Source organism: Octopus sinensis, linkage group LG1, assembly GCF_006345805.1.
Source record: "Octopus sinensis linkage group LG1, ASM634580v1, whole genome shotgun sequence".
Lineage (NCBI taxonomy): Eukaryota > Metazoa > Mollusca > Cephalopoda > Octopoda > Octopodidae > Octopus > Octopus sinensis.
In genome coordinates this window covers 22,595,591-22,613,433 of record NC_042997.1, presented here as the reverse complement: position 1 = coordinate 22,613,433, position 17,843 = coordinate 22,595,591, and the positions used below count along the sequence as shown (strand labels likewise).

Here is a 17,843-nt window from a genome sequence, read left to right as displayed (position 1 = left end):
TTTCGACGGGGGTGGGTTGGGTGCGTACCCGGATAATTCACACGATCCAGTAACCCCATTTCGACACCTGGTCACAAAAATGAAAAAAAAAAAAAAAAGTGTAATAGGTGTAAAAAACAACAACATGTAAACGAATATGAAAAAAAAAGAAAAGTGTAAAAACAACAAGTAGTAAACGAATATAAAAAAATGCGTGCTGGTGAGCGGGAGGGGGAGACATCGGGAATGTTCCGAGTTCTCTCACCACTTCCCCGTTCGTCGGCGCAATTTTTTTCTTCATATTCGTTTACTACACATTATTTTACACTTAGTACACTATTTTTCAATTTTTGTGACGGGGGTGGGGGTGGGTGCGGACTCGGATAATTCACACGATCCAGTAACTCCACTTCAAACACCCGGTCACAAAAATGAAAAAATAAAATAGTGTAATAGGTATAAAACAACATGTAAACGAATATATATATAAAAAAAGGCGCGCTGGCGAATGGGGACGAGGAGAGAGGACTCGGAAAATTCACTTGCCCAAGGTCCCATGCAGTGGGACTGAACCCGGAACCGTGTCGTTGGGAAGAATATCCATTTTCTTGAAGAAAAAAAAAGTCGGATCGTGTGAATTGTCCTGGTCTCCCCACCACCGTTTGCCAGCAAATGTTTTCAACTATAGCCACGGGCCGACCAATGTGTCCTGGAGGCCGAAGGTGGCATTTCAGAGAAAAAAATTATCTATACTATAACCGAAGATGAAAGCAAAGATTTGCGCACAAAATTTTTTCAATTCTGTCTTCTACATAATGGTATTAACAAGAACAATTGCAGCGTAGATGTTTGTATGCCATTCAAGAACACACATACACACACACCCGTTAGTTTCACTGCAAATTTTAAACTTCATTTCAATCTCAATATTTTCGTCGCTTTAAAACCGAAATTTGTTCTCTGAAAAAAAACAAAACAGATGCAGCACGAATTTTTGTCGCGATTTCAAAGAACGAAAATATTTAGAGAGTCAAAACTATTGAAAAGGTTACAAGAGGCAACGAAAATTTAGGAAAATAAAAATAAGAAAAACGTGGAAATTTTACCGGTGTGTGTGTTACATAATAAGACACAAAAAGAAAATTACTCTCCCCAGATACAATAGAATATGCTTCAACACACGAACTCATATAAAGAATCTTGCAAACCAAATCCAAAAACGAAATAAGAAAATATTTAGACACAAACGAAATTTAAATGTTGCAGTGAAAGTAACGGTTTTTGTTGTTCTGGAATTGCTTACAAACATCTTACACGCTGCAAATTCTTTTAAATATTCACCCTTACTCTGCCCCTAATTACAAAACATTCCACTATTTATCATTTTTTATTTGATTCTTTATACGGACAGTTCATGTTATTAAAATAAATTATCTTTAACATTCCTTTAAATTGTTACGAGAAGAAAATACTAATAGAGAATGATGTTATAGAAATAATTATATCTGTGCGTTGTCCATTTCTTGGGTACAAACAGCAAGTTCATTTCTTGGGTATAAACAAGTCCATTCTTAAAGTGAAAAATATGCTATCACACTGAATTACAGAAATTGTGTTTTCAAAATAATCTATACATACCTCTGTGAGTGGTCCATTTCTTGAATATAGGCAGCAAGTCCATATATATATATAAATAGATGAGTGTATTTTTACCTTGTTAACAATTAACACGGAAAAATAAATATATAGTTACCAGGGCAGCAAAAATCTCACAAGTAAAGGTGTAACTCCTTGTTTATAAAGGTAGAAACTTCGTGTTTACGTTGAATATTTGAATAATATGAATAAAAAATGGAGTTAACGCAGGTGTAAACAAATATTTTTACTTCGACACATGTTTCGAAAATTCCACTGATACTATTCAAAAGAATAAATGGTATAAACAATGCAATCTTCTCTTCGGGAAAGTGGAAAAAATCAAACTCGTCAATACGACATTTTAGCAAAAAATGATGGATTTTATCGATCTAAAAGTAAATATAACACCTTCAAAAGTAATTACGCTATGAATACTAGTAAAAATATTTGGTTAATAATTCCTTACGGGAGACAAATTAAATCTAATCTCCCACTGCTGTTTCGTCAAGCTATTGCTAGGAATTTTCCAAAGAATTCTAGATATTACTCTATAATTAATTCACATAAGGTTAGGATAGGTTTTTCAAACACGAAAAATCTCTTGCAAATTATATCTTCTCATAATAACAAACTGTTAAATATTAATACATTTACTAATACTAACATTAATTTAGCTAATACTATCCAACCCTCTAGAAATATTAATAACAAGGTTATTGTATCTGAAGTCAATTCCAATAGAATTAAATTTATGTCAAGTAACTCTAAGATTAAAAATTCTATATACCAGTGTATAATCAGTACTCGTAATAAAGTACGATTTTACATTGGAAGCACATCGTTAGAGTTATCTAAAAGAATTTCTATCCATTACTCAACATTTAGGGATAGAAATAAACGGAATAGTACCGGTCTCAGCAAACTGATTTGGGATTTAAAAGACCACAATGAACAATTTCATTTAGAATGGTTGATCCTCTCAATTTCGATACCATATGACAAAGGCAAGAAATTCTGTCTTCTCTGCAATTCTGAGCTATTTTTCATTATTTTTTCTAAAAATATCTAGTAAACACGGTTATAGAGCGAGCATACAGATGTAAGCATTGGCAAAAACATACATTTAGTGCATATAAGTAGCCTCTATCATTATATATAATTTAAACTTTAATTTCCTTTATATTTAACATTCACTATTAATATCCCTACTCTTTCTGTTAGCTACTTATAACGTTATATCATATAACGTTTTTTTAAACAATATTAATAGCGTTCTGTCTATCGCTATACAAATCCATCATTTTTTGCTAAAATGTCGTATTGACGAGTTTGATTTTTTTCACTTTCCCGAAGAGAAGATTGCATTGTTTATACCATATATTGTTTTGAATAGTATCAGTGGAATTTTCGAAACATGTGTCGAAAGTGAAAATATTTGTTTACACCTGCGTTAACTCCATTTTTTATTCATATTTACATATATATATATATATATATATATATATATATATGTAAAGTATACTAGCCATCTCAATATGGTTAACCACTAAGGGTGGGTGTTACTGTAGCTTTTAGCCACAGGAGATCATCGTCTCCAGCTGGCTTTAGGCACACTTTCTGTGCCCTTATGGTATTTGCAAAGGGAGGTCATCCCTCTGTCGTCAACCTAAGTGATACGCACGGACTGCAGTTTCTAGGTATTTGCCTGTCTTCGGCGTACTGCAATCACCGGTTTTCGATGAAGGGAGACCTGTTTGCAAATACTTATTTATTGTTTTTCCAGTAACTTCCGTCACTGATTTCGAAAAACTGTCTGCAAGCAATAATAAATCTCTGAACGAGCTGTATATATATATATATATATATATATATATATATATATATATATATATATATATATACATACATATATATATACATACGTACACACACACACACACACATATATATATATATATATATATATATATATATATATATATAGTGATGGTATGTTGTCAACTTAATGTGACAGTCCCATAAAAGGGAAGAATGTTACTGCTATTTAGCCCTAGGAAACACTGTTTCCTGATGGCCCTGATAATTTCCTGTTTCCTTATGTTTTCAAAGGGGAGATAAGCACTTCCACCCAGCAAAACCAGCAATCAGAGACTAGTTTCAGAGTCATTGCTCATCATCAGTCTGGAGTAACATGGCTAGCTAGCTTGATTTTTTATTACTGGCACAAAGCCTAAACACAGAGGGGACATACACAGACATGCGGGAACAAAAACCACATGAAAGGATGAATGTGAAGTGAATAAAATTACAATGCAAATGAGACGGCCATCTCGCTCCCGCTGCGAGATGAAACCGTGGATTCTTTTTCCTTTAAACCCTTACATTTTACATAACAATTTCTAGCCTCGCTCCGAGGCGAAACTGCATCTTCACTTTTCGCTTTTACCTTACAAATATAAACTTTTTGAGCAAATGTTCATACCGGATTTACTTATTTTTTTCCTTTTTTAAAGCCAAAAAGTTCAACCAGATGTTTTTCACAGTTTATAATTAAATTAAGACTTACCACTTCATCCACTCCTTTTGTTCCACATAATTCACCACCGAGGCGCGAGGCTCAACATCCCCCTCCCGCCTCAGTGGGTTCAGTCTCTCACGATGTCCTTCAATTTTGCAATCTTTTAAGTTGGGGTGTCCTATATCTCACAATAATTTTTCTTTTTGTTTGTGTTTTTCATGTCTCTTTTTGTCTCTATATTTCTGCTGTTTTTGGATTTATTGTGATTGTATCTGTGTGTTCGTGTATTTGTGTGTCTGTGTGTTCGTGTGACTGTAATTCGAAGTGTCTATGCCTTTAGGTTTCTGTAATTCTGGGTCTGAATGTCTCTGTACTTGTAAGTTCTTTACTAGTAATTCTACCGGTAAATTTTCTCCGTTTCTCGTCGTGGATTGGGTTTTCTCTTCCATTGCTTTACTCTTCTCCAATTCCACTGTCGTCGGTGACTTCCTTCTTTCTTTTTTCTAGGTTTCACCTCCGCAAAATTCCCGTCATGTTCTGTTTTCTGTTTGTGCTTTTTTTCTACCATTATATCTTCCTGAACACTCTCCTCTACCATTTCCACTGCTGCTCTAGGGCATTTCCTTCTCAAGTGCCCTCTTTCACCACATCCATAACACTTTGGGAGTTTCCCCTCCAACATTATTTCCAGCTTTTCTCCATTTGGTTGTTCCAAAGTTTCCGGCATTTCGTCGTAACATTTCGGGCTCACTGCACAGATTATCTCTAAACCATAGGCCCATCATTTCACTTGTTGTGCTCGGCTTATTATGCCAATCCTCAGGTCTTCACTTTTCTTCCTCAGCTCTGAATTAAAAATTGCAGCTAAAACCCATTCTGGGTCTATCGACAGTGGGATTCTTCCTACCCTAATCCTAACGATTCTTATGCTCAAACAGTTTGGTATCAACGTCTATTTCTCTTCTGTATCAGCCTGTTGTCGGTTTTTTCGCCTCCTCTTCTGATACAAAGGTTACTACTATAGTCGCACATTTACTTCCTCTTGTAAAGAAAGTTATCCTTTCTCCTATTTGTTCCTCCAAGATTTCCTCTATCTCTTCCTACGACGCGTGTTCTATTTTCATATTTACATTCGAAAATGTTCTAAATATGACCGTCTTGTTTTCCATTTTTCTGTTTTCCTCCTCTGGCAGGGTCATTTTCATATTTGACCCTTCTTTCTTTATCATACCTCAATATTTGGTTATCTTCTCATTCCACTCCATCATCTCCGGCTTCGGTACACGCGAGTCTAGGGGAACTCGACTCCCAGTAGCCTCTGCGTAACTTTTCATTTTTTCAATTATTTCACTATCACCCAACAAAAATCGGCTAGAATTCTTCAAAGAACAACAAAAGGGCGTGGCTTACTAGCTTAATTCTTTATTACAGGCACAAGGCCTAATTACAGAGGGGACACACAAAGACATGCGGGAACATAAAACATATGAAGGATGAATGTGAAATGAATATATTTACAATGCAAATGCGCCGGCCATCTCGCTCCCGCTGCGAGATGAAACCATGTATTCCTTTACCGTTAACTTTTACACAACCTTTTGCCTCGCATTCGTAACATTTTGGGGGTCTTCCCTCCAACATTACTTCCAGTTTTTCACCGTTTGGTAATTTCACAGTTTCTCCTATTTTCATTCGAAAATGTTCTGAATATCACCGTTCCGCTTTCCAGTTTTCTTTTTTCCTCCTCTGGCAGGGTCATTTTTATGTTTGACCCTTCTATTTTTTTTATCAGGCCATAATATTTGACTCAAAATGAAAAGATCCGATTGGATCTTTTCATTTTGAAGGCCAGATTTTCCTAGTTAACTAAACAATTTGAAACTTCGTATACTGGTAGAATGTGTCAAAAGAAAACATTATTGTAAACAAAATTGAAAACAAAATTGTAATTCGTAACTTAAACGTAGCTTAATTTTAAGAATTTTAACCAATGAAATCCCAACATCTTCGAATTTTAACCAATGAAATCCCAGCATTGCTGCGTTATCGATATTGATAAAGAAATATAGCAGACGCACGACACACACACACACTCTCTCTCTCAAACACATGCATATACATTTGCACAAGCACATAGTAATTAATATATAAGCGTACACACACATACAAACGGACATATACATACACACACATACGCACACAAGCATACATTACACGTTCGTGTTTTGCCACTTGCCGCAACAAATTTGCACAAAAGGTAAATAAACCAGAAGGGAAGGGGTCAATGTTTCATCGTTTCGGGGTCGATAAATTAAGTACCAATTACGCACTGGTGTCGAGGATTTTTTTCCCAATTTATATCACAGCTTCCGGCAAGCTGGGGGCATCCTTTTATGAAAAAATATTTCGCAAATTTTTACAATACTACTCACACTCCACGCACAAACTCGAGACCGATTTAGGCATATTATTGTTTTGTTTTTGTTGTTTCTGGCCCTTCAAAACCATGGGAGAAGCCTTTTCGGTAAAAAAAAATAAAGAAAATATTAAAAAAATATCGTTAATATTTTTATTGGGCGACGAAATTAATCGATTTAAGAGATATAGCTGTTATTTCTAGCACATGCAGAAGACAGAAGAAGAGGTAAATAATTTGAGCTCGAATGCTGCGATTTCATTGGTTAAAATTCTTAAAATTAAACTACGTTTAAGTTACGAATTACAATTTTGTTTTCAATTTTGTTTACAATAATGTTTTCTTTTGACACATTCTACCAGTATACGAAGTTTCAAATTGTTTAGTTAACTAGGAAAATCTGGCCTTCAAAATGAAAAGATCCAATCTGTGTTGTATTGTCTATGTGTTGAAAGACACAAACACACACGCACACACACACACGTACCCTCATACAAATGCACATAAACAACCAAAGAAATGTGTAGAAGGTGTTAGTGTGTGGTGGGTGTATTCACATATTGCTATTTTTGAAGTTTGTTGTGTTGATAGACTTGCACTTAAAATGCCCGCATTTTAAATCAAAACTTGCTTGTTACTATGGTGACAACACTACTTAACTATCTATCCTTCACACACACACACAGACACACACTTTATCTCTCTCTCTCTCTCTCTCTCTCTCACACACACACTGTATTTCTCTGTGAACAACTTGTTTTCTTTCCTTTCTTCTATTCAAAGTGAAAGTATCTTTTTAAGTCTGTGTTGCATTGTCTATATGTTGAAATACACACAAATACACATACAGACAAAAAAATAGCTATATATATTATATATACATATAGCCATTTTGAAATATGTTGCTGTATATTGACAGACTTGCACTCAAAATTCCCAAGTTTTAAATTAAACTTGTTAGTTACTGTGGTGACAACAATACCTATATATCTATATTTCACACTTTCACTCTCTCTCTCTCTCTCTCTCTCTCTTTCTATTTCTCTCTCTCTCTCATTGTATTGTTTCTTTCAACATCACCTTTTTCTTTTCTCCTTCTAAAAATACGTTGTGACGTATATTTTGATTTCTCCCCTTCTTTGCCCACCCCCACTTATAAATTTTGTGACGGACAGACAGACGGAAATCCGCTTCTGTTTTATAATATAAGATTTCTTGTTAAAATGAAAATATATTGTGGAGCTTCTCGCGATTCATAAGACCAAGGTTTTGAGACGTGACAGAAAGAAAAAAATCTTATCGAGATAAGATACATATATATCGTCTCATTTATCTAACTCTAAACAATGAAGTACTCAAATTCATACTATTAACCATTTTTCTTCCAATCATTTTTAACACGAAAATTTCTAGAAAGCATTTTTAACCGTCGACTCTGATATGATGCTGGTTACTCATACTATTAACAGCAAGTAGAAGAGAGATAGATTCTAATATAATCGTAAGATTTAAGGCATCGAGCAGGTAGAATCATTAACACGCCGGGAAAATTGCTAAGCGGCATTTCGTCCGTCTTTACATTCGGAGTTCACATTATGCGGTTGTCGACTTTACTTTTCATCCTTTCAAGGTCAATAAAATAAGTACCAGTTAAGCACTGGAGTTGATGTAATCGACTTAACCCCTCACCCGAAATTGCTAACGTTGTAACAAAATTTGAACCCAATATAATCGTAAAATTTGAATATGTACCGTATCTGGTTTGTTGGACCATTAGCCTAATTGTTGCTATTCTATCACTCTTGCATGTATCCAATCAAATGATTGAGTGCGATTAATAAATCCTGTATTCCAGTTATATAAGGACTACACTATTCATATCCAGGAAACTGAGTCCATTTGATTAGTTTCTAGTATTTAAGAAGATGTACTCTTTCCCTTTCTTCAGAGAGAGAGAAAGAGAGAGAGAGAGAGAGAGAGAGAGAGAGAAAGAGAGAAAGAAAGAGGGAGAGAGAATGAGAAAGAAAGAGGGAGAGAGAGAGAGTATGAGCTTAAAACTATTTATAACATATAAAATCTCGAACAGAGCTGAATTAGTTTGTCGAACTTACATCACAATGTTAATTAATTACGGTCGAGAGATCGTGGGTTCGAATATCAGACCGGACGATGTGTGTGTTTATGAGCGAAACACCTAAGCTCCGCGCGGCTCCGGCAGAAGGTAATGGCGAACTTCTGCTGACACTTTCGCCACAACTTTCTCACTCTTTCCTCCTGCATCTTGCAGCTCACCTGCAATGGACCGGCGCCCCGTCCAGGTGGGGAACCTATACGCCAAAGAAACCGGGAAACCGGCCCTTATGAGCCAGGCATGGCTCGAGAAGGAACAAACAAAAACAACAATTTTCATCAAGTTCTTCATTCAAATTTATTGTAATCATAACCATTACGTCTCCAAAATCATCTAATTTCGTAGCTTGTGTTCGATACAAATCATAGAGCGCACTATTGAACATAATAATTGTAGTATTTTGATCACATCCACAAACGACATCCGGTTCTTTAAAAAGATGACAGAGTCTGGAAACAATTGTAACGCCTTTGATGATGACAACTATACGCTATCAGACCTACACCAGAGTCAAACAACAGCAATGACGCTTATCTTATTGTGGATAAGCAAGCTAATCAGTAGTAAACTGGAAAAACAAAATGCTGAGAATAGCGATTAGTTTGTTGTCCCAAAACATAAAATAAGAACACTGAACATGTAATGAAGTACATAGTTGTCCAGAAAGTAAGGGATATTTATGAAGCTAATTCCGACTGTTGTTGTTATATATATATAATGTATTGAGTATTAAAGGAAGTAGTGAGTACTTAGTATGAAAGATTAAGAAAATGAGAGAGACTGAAAAAACGTGTTAACGATACGAGATACTTTATTAGACTGCCGTTGTTGTACAAGGTATTTGTTGTGGCGGGAAACTTACTGAATGTCCTTGTATCAAGGGAGACAATGGGCAACGTTGATTGTTCATGTTTGTTGTGATGATTATATAACATCTTCCTTTTTACTTTTTTATTTATTTATTTATTTTTTTTATCTGTATCTACAGGGAATAATTATTCGTCGTCCACTTTTTTGTGGTTTTATTATTTTGTAGTGTTGAATTCTGAAGTTGTGCTGTTTTTGTTTTTTCATGCGTGTTTGTTGACTTTGGAAATATATTTTCATAATCTAATTCTTCTGTTATGCGAACGTGTTCGTTTGTTTTAAGAATATGTTGTCTATTTCGTTTGACTGTATTACCTTCTTCTGTTATTACTAAGTATGAACGAGGTTGCTCTAGTTTTTTAATTATTTTGCCCCTTCTAAACCAATTGTTGTTAAACTTAATTCTAACCGTGTCGTGTGGTTTTAACTCTGGGAGTTCTGTTGTGATGTTTGATTTCTTCTTTTCGTGAGGCCTGATACCAATTTTGTCGTGTAATAAGTTTGGGAGATTTGTTCGCAATGTTCTAGTCATTATTTGATTTGCAGGGGATGGTGCACCATTTTGTAATTTAGTCGTGCGTAATGCTAAGAGCGCTAACTGAGGTTCTTCGCCACTTTTGAATGTCTTTTTTAGCGTCTTTTTTATTGTCTGTATATTTCTCTCAATCATTCGCTTGATGATAATGCGGGCTTGTCTTCGTGTGATGAAAATGCCAATTTTTTGCAAATTTTTTGAATTCAGCCGAATTGAATTCTGGACCGTTGTCACTTACAACTGTTTGCGGAATTCCGAATTTAGCAAAAGTTTCTTTTAATTTTTTGATTACGGTTTTTGACTGGCAATCATTTATTTCGTGTAGATCAAAAAATCTTGTTGTATAGTCAATAATTGTGACATACGAATTTCCAGACAGGTGAAATACGTCTGTACCCACTTTGGTCCATGGTGTAGTAGGTATTTCATGATTTATTAGTGGTTCGGCTGATTGTTGGTTTTTGTAGTCGATGCAGTATGAGCATGTGTTAATCATGTCTTTGATTTGAGCGTTAATGCCAGGCCAGTATATACATTCCTTCGCTCTCTCTATGCATTTTTCGATACCCATGTGTCCGGTATGTATTTCCTGTAGAGCTTCTCTACGTAATGACTTAGGTACAATTATTCTTGAACCTTTTAGAACGAGACCATTGACGATTGATATTTCATCACGAACGGAGACGAATGGTTTGATGTTTATTGGTATTTTGTCTTTTGGGGGCCATTCTGTTCTTGTATATGTGATGAGTGTCTGTAGTGACGGGTCGTCTGCAGTGGCTTCTTTATACTCGTTTAATTTAGTGTCGGTTATGGGGTAATTTTTTATTACTGCATGTATGTGCGATTTCATATCTTCGTCTGATACTTCTGGAGTATTTTGCTCAAGGTATGCACGTGATGGGGTATCTGCAACAATTGATTCTTTACCAGGTATGTGGTTTAGGTCAAAATCATATTTTTGTAATGTTAGTAGAGATCTTTGGATTCTGGGCGGGGGGGGGGGCATTTAATGATCGATTTTTTGAATATTTGCTTCAACGGTTTATGTTCATTTTCGATTCTGAAATGAGTTCCGTATATAAACTGATGAAATTTCTTGCATGCGAAAACTATACTGAGAGCTTCGCTCTCTATCGGACAGTAGTTTTGTTCTGCTTGAGTTGTTGCACGAGATGCAAACGAAACAGATATCCATCTTTCGTTGTGTTTCTGCTCAAGTATCGCTCCGAGCCCATGCTTACTAGCATCTGTAGTTATTTTTATTGGTAGATCTGGATTATAAAATTGTAGCACTGGTTTTCTGGTAATCATTTCTTTTATCTTTTTTATTGCTTCGATTTGTGGTTTGTCGAATGACCATAACGTGTCACTCTGTAGAAGCTGGCGTAATGGTGCTGTAACTTCGGAGTAATTTGATAAAAATTTACATAGGTAATTTGTCATACCTAGGAATCTTTGTAATTCTTTTTTACTTGTTGGCAGTGGCATGTGAATGATTGCTTGCACTTTGGTTGGATCTTGTTTTATCCCATTCGCTGGTTAATAGATGCCCTAGGTACGTGATTTGTGATTCATAGAAGATACACTTTGATTTATTTAACTTTAATCCGTGCTTTCGGATTCGATCGAAAACTTGTTGTAGTCTATTTGTGTGTTCTTCTAAAGTGCTGGACCAGATTATGATGTCATCCTGTGAATTTCTTGCTCCTTCTATGCCCTCTATTATTTTTGTAATTCTTTTTGGAAAACTTCACTGGCGCTGTGAATTCCAAAGGGTAGTCGTGTGAAGCGATACCTTCCAAAAGGTTTGTTGAACGTTAACAGATGGGAGCTTTCTTCGTCAACTGGAATTTGCCAGTATCCATTAGATGCATCGAGTTTCGAAAAATATTTAGGGTTATGCATTTGTGCAAAAATGTCCTCCGCTGTAGGGAGTTTGAAATGTTGCCTTTTTATGGCTTTGTTTAGATTCTTGGGGTCTAAACAGAGTCGGAGTTTTCCGTTGGCTTTTTCAACGATGACTAGGGAATTTACCCAGTCTGTAGGTTCACTAACAGGTTTTATGATACCTAATTCTGTCATTCTTTTTAATTCTTTGTTGAGTTTTTCTTTTATAGAAAAAGGAACCGATCTTGGTGGATGAATTACAGGAGTTATTTGTGGATCCACTGTGATATGATGTGTTATTGACAAAGTGCCAATTTCTCCGAAACAGTCTTCATATTTTTCTATTATGTCGTTTGTGTTCGACGAGTTTATTTTTGAAATTCTCTGAATTAGGTTCAGATCTTTAGCTGTCTTTGCATCTATAACTGCGTGCGAGTTTGTTTTTGCAACAATGAATTTTATTTGTTTTGATAATTCTTTGTATTTAATGACTGCTGTGCATTTTCCTAGCACTTTTATAGCTGTGTTATTGTAAGCTGATAATCGAGTTGAGGTTTTTTGCAGTTGTGGCTTTGGAATTATATTTTTATATTCTCTGAATGGCAGTACGGTTACGTCTGCTCCAGTATCAATTTTGAATGTTACATTCGAGTTGTTCACTTTTAGTTCGACCGTCCAAATGTCTTTTGGAGTCTTGAATTTTTCGATTTTGTGCACGCGGGAATTATTTGCAGTGATCATTTCGAGTGCATGTGTATCGTCATCTGATTCATCGTCGGTATGTATCTCTACTTTATGTACAAATTTTCTTGATTTGCACATTTTTGCATAGTGTCCTTGTTTCTTGCATTTTTCACATGTCTTGTGAAATGCTGGGCATTTATTTCTTTTGTGATTATAACCACAATAGTGACAGTTAGTGACGTAGTGTTGACTTGGCGCTTGAAACTTCGCGGGCTTTCTGTCACTTCCGCCTTGTTCGTTTTGATGTCTGGATTGCATATGGCGAGTTATTTGAGTTTTGGCGCCTTTTCTGTCGTGTTGACTATATACCCTCGAGATTTCGTTATCTCTTGTTTCGGATGTGGCATTTAGCATCCTTGATTGGAGTCGTGTTTGCTCTGCACTCTGACCTGCTTGAATTGTTTTTTGTAAGTCTAAATTTGGTTCTCTCAATAATCTTTCTCTTAATCTCAGGTCTCTGATTCCACATATCAGAATATCTTTGGTGAGACTGTCTGTGAGGTTGCCGAATTCGCACTGTTGTGCCTTTTGGCCCAACTCTACCACGTACTCATCGAATTTTTGATGTTCCGCTTGTCCACATGTGAAGAATTTGTGTCTCAGGGAAGTTATGTTTTTCCTGGGTTCACAATATGCATCGAATTTTTCGATTACTGTTTGAAGGTTAATTTCTTCGTCGGGTGAATCGAAATCCAGAGTGGAATGGATGTCTCGGCCTTTGGAACCGATGCAAGTTAAAAACATTGAAGTTTTTACTTTGTCTGGCTTCATGTCACTTTCTGTTGCTATCAAAAAGAGATTGAATTCTTTTTTCCACTTTTTCCATGCTGCGGCTAGATTTTCCTGATTAAAGTCTAGGTCTTTTGGATGCGGTAAATTTTCCATTTCGTCTTTGAAGTATGATTTCAACTTCTTTTTTCTTTTGGTTTCTGTATTTTGGGTTCTTTTAGTATTCTGACACCATGTTGTTGTTATATATATATAATGTATTGAGTATTAAAGGAAGTAGTGAGTACTTAGTATGAAAGATTAAGAAAATGAGAGAGACTGAAAAAACGTGTTAACGATACGAGATACTTTATTAGACTGCCGTTGTTGTACAAGGTATTTGTTGTGGCGGGAAACTTACTGAATGTCCTTGTATCAAGGGAGACAATGGGCAACGTTGATTGTTCATATTTGTTGTGATGATTACATAACACCGACTACCTTCTGCATTAATCGATGAGAGATTTCAAAATGTTTCAAACAAACGCTTCACAATGCTTGATAACAAATCGCCCAAACACGAAACAAAATACTTTATGAACGTAATTCTCAAATCAATTTCACAAATGAATTTCGCAAACATGCAAATTACAAACTACAGAAAGTTTCAAGAGAACATTTCATTTTGAGTAATGGAGTTTTTTTTTTTTTTTTTTTTTTTAAATCCTATACGACAATCTACAAGTAAAATTTTATCTTAGAATAATAGGCAGTGCAAAACATAATAATAGCAGCCTTTTGCTCAGAGATAGAATATTCCCATCCCTCGGACATCAGTGAAATGCATATTCTTTTCTACTCTACGTTCAAGGCCCGAATTTTGGGGAAGGGGGCCAGTCGATTTGACCGAGACAGTACGCAACTGGTACTTAATTTATCGACCCCGAAAGGATGAAAGGCAAAGTCGACCTCGGCGGAATTTGAACTCAGAACGTAAAGACAGACGAAATACCTATTTCTTTACTACCCACAAGGGGCTGAACACAGAGAGGACAAACAAGGACAGACAAACGGATTAAGTCGATTATATCGACCCCAGTGCGCAACTGGTACTTATTTAATCGACCCCGAAAGGATGAAAGGCAAAGTCGACCTCGGCGGAATTTGAACTCAGAACGTAACGGCAGACGAAATACAGCTACGCATTCGCCCGCCCGGCGTGCTAACGTTTCTGCCGGCAGACGAAATACCGCTAAGCATTTCGCCCGGCGCGCTAACGTTTCTTATTTCTATATTTCTCACAAGGGGCTAAACATAGAGGGAACAAACAAGGACAGACAAACGGAATAAGTCGATGTCACCGAGCCCAGTGCGTAGCTGGTACTTAATTTATCGAGTAAATTTAGATATACTGAAATGGAGCATGGTCTGCTAATAAAGGAAGAAGGAAGTGAGTGGGATGATACACATTAAGCGCAGTTCTCTAAACTATATTTTTTCTCTTTATCTTTTACTTTTATATTCATGTTTTATGGTTATTTTTTTTTGAAATTGCTTAAAGTTTCTTTTAAATTCTTTTTAACCCCAGGAGATATATTAGATAAAGACCTTTACAATCTAAAATGTATACTCTCATGATTACCACAAACATTTTTATAGAGAATCAAATAAATTGTATATGTAAGTGTGTCTGTGTGTATTTCCGCTATTGTGCTGATAATGTGCTATTTATTTTTCTGTCTATACATTGCAAAAGGATTTACTTTTGTCTCTTCATTCTATCAACAGATCATTCCAGGATCGGCGACAATTCCAACAGAGTTTTCTAACACATATCAACTGAAGCTCAGGGAAACAATTAATAGCAAATTGTTTCAAACAAATCCCATCAAGGAGAAACAACAAACAAAAGCACCACATTTACTATCAAAAGGTCTTAAATTTTCAAGAAATTTAGCCAAAAAAAGACCAGGGCTATTTTCATTGATCGCAACGAGAGAGCAAAACTTTAAACGGAAACAATTACTAAATGGTCAGTGTCAGCGACATGGTGTCAGACGCCCTCCGTTTCATTATCTGATGCTTGTGAACCACCAACATAAAATGGTATTCTGCTACATCCCTAAAGTTGGCTGCACATTCTTTAAACGCCTTATGTTGATTCTCAAAGGGAAATATCAGAATGGTTCTAGTCCGTATGATATAGCACCAACCAAAATACACACGTTGCGAATGAATACCTTTTCGACTCGTCCCAGAAAAAATGCCGCAGTCTTGAAGGCTTACAAGAAAGTAGTTTTTGTTCGGGATCCTTATTCACGCCTTTTTTCAGGTTATCTCGACAAAATTTTCTTGCCACAACAAAATTTTAAAACCCTGTGTACTTATATTATTAAAACTTTCAGGAAAAGTGTGGTTAAAAATTCAAGTATTATATGTCCTCTTGATGTAACTTTTGAAGAATTTTTGCGTTATGTCATCCATTCAAATCTGAAGAATGTAAAAAAAAATTATCATTTTGGTATGATGCATGATCTGTGTGGTACCTGTAATATCAAGTATGATATCATAGGGAAACTCGATACTTTTGTCCCTGATTTGAATTTAATGTTTGAAGAAATTGGTGAAGGTCATAGAATGTCAGCCAAAAATATGGTAACTGAGAGAGTTGGAGATGATCTTACAGTTGTCGTTGACCACGCCTTTCATAACAAGAATAATACATGTGTGGATTTCTCGCAAGTAAGTGACAAGCCTTGTATGTCTTTATTTGAAAATAGTGACCTACTTAATAATCCGCCACAAATTAAGTAATGAATTGGTTTGCTTTCTTTTTTAATTAGCGAGAGTATCATAGGCTAAAGGTAAGCTCACAAAAAGCTGCATCTGTAAGCTGTTTTCATCTTTGTTTACTGTCACACAAAATCATTAAAAGCATGAAAGACAAGCAGTTTCATTTCGTACTGTGCTCTAAAATCGACACTTTTTGTTATTTAATAAATTCCCATTTTACATAGAGAGATGGCCATTATGTCGAGTTGATCACCCTGTAACAATAGTTAAGCTACCGGGAAAACTAGGATGCAACCCAATTTCAACTTAGACCACTCTGCTACAAATGATTGTATGAAAATAGGAGTTCTAATGTGTGCTCCTTTTTCTTGTTAGATATAAGCCATTGTGCTTAATAAAAATGTTTAATCGATATTGTTGTGAATGTTCGTAGTCTTCGATATACGCACTATTAGGGTGGTGAGCTGGTAGAACCTTTAGTACGTCGGGAAAATTGCTATGCGGCATTTTGTCCGTCTATGTTCAAACTCCGTCAAGGTTGATTTTGCTTTTCATGTTTACGAGGTCGATAAAATAAGCACCAGTTAAGTGTAAGGGGTCTATGTAATCGACTTAGCCCCTTCCCCGAAATTCCTAGCCTTTTGCCAAAATTTGAAACCAATATAATATTCTCTATTTATTATACTCATGTTTCTTAAATTTTCAGATTTTGCGCCGCACATGGCGAAGAGCTCAGATTCGAGGATTCGTCAGTATGGATTTAGATTTCCCTTTTACCAATAACCAGACATTATTTGTAACTAAACAAGAATTTTTAGATACTATTAAAGATGCCAGTCTGGTTTCAAAAAATGATAAAAGTTTAAAAGTCATCAAAAATGAAGCAATGTCTTACGCTTATAGTACAGTACCAATGGATGTTTTAGATCAGTTAGAGGTTCTTCTAAAAGATGACTGTTTACAATTTGGATACGACACAAGGCCAAAACATGTATTCGAAGCCAATCAACGAACATGGAATTTTAATTATTTTAATGTTTGAGATATATACATTTAAAATGAAGCACAATTTATTAATAATTTTGAGGGTATTTATGGTTTTGCTTTTGTGTATATGCTGTTGTTGTTGTTTAGTACTACATCACCTTCATGGAACCCATATCAAAGATATCACCCCAGAGACGATTACATCATTAGTTTTCTAAACCAGGCCCTACAGTGTCTATCTACTGTTTCATGTTTTAGACGGTTGGATATGATGTGAGAGAGATATAGCTCTTACTTCTAGCAGGCGACCGCATACGTGTTTTAAAGTATTTTATTTATACTATGCAAGGGTACACGCCATATGCGAACTTGTGATAAACATTTCTCAGCGACATACATCATTGTTTACCGCAGCTTCAGTCTGTTTGTGTATTCTACCTCTGCAGCATCATGGATACAACTTAGTGAGTTGAAAGATGATGTTCCGATATATATATATATATATATATATATTATATATATATATATATATATGATCTGTGAAAGTTTCTCTTACGTATATTTCTACATGACATACAATCATATAATGCTTAGCATCCATATTGATGTAAAATGTACATATATAATATGGAATGTT

The 17,843-nt window shown here is 35.7% G+C and overlaps 1 protein-coding gene across 1 annotated transcript; it reads left to right on the top strand.

Moving 5' to 3' along the window:
• Positions 1-15,145: 15,145 nt before the first annotated feature.
• Positions 15,146-17,299, top strand: LOC115218972 (carbohydrate sulfotransferase 12-like). The gene is made up of 2 exons (XM_029789011.2): positions 15,146-16,168; positions 16,926-17,299. The coding sequence occupies exons 1-2, from the start codon at positions 15,146-15,148 to the stop codon at positions 17,259-17,261; spliced, it is 1,359 nt and encodes a 452-aa protein (XP_029644871.2). The 3' UTR covers positions 17,262-17,299.
• The last annotated feature ends 544 nt before the right edge of the window (positions 17,300-17,843 follow it).

What these genes read in the sequence shown, in the direction of transcription:
- LOC115218972 (XM_029789011.2), top strand. Translation starts at nt 15,146, where the DNA reads ATGTGCTATTTATTTTTCTGTCTATACATTGCAAAAGGATTTACTTTT. An exon ending in CATGTGTGGATTTCTCGCAA is followed by an intron (nt 16,169 to 16,925) that starts GTAAGTGACAAG and finishes TTAAATTTTCAG; the next exon opens with ATTTTGCGCCGCACATGGCG.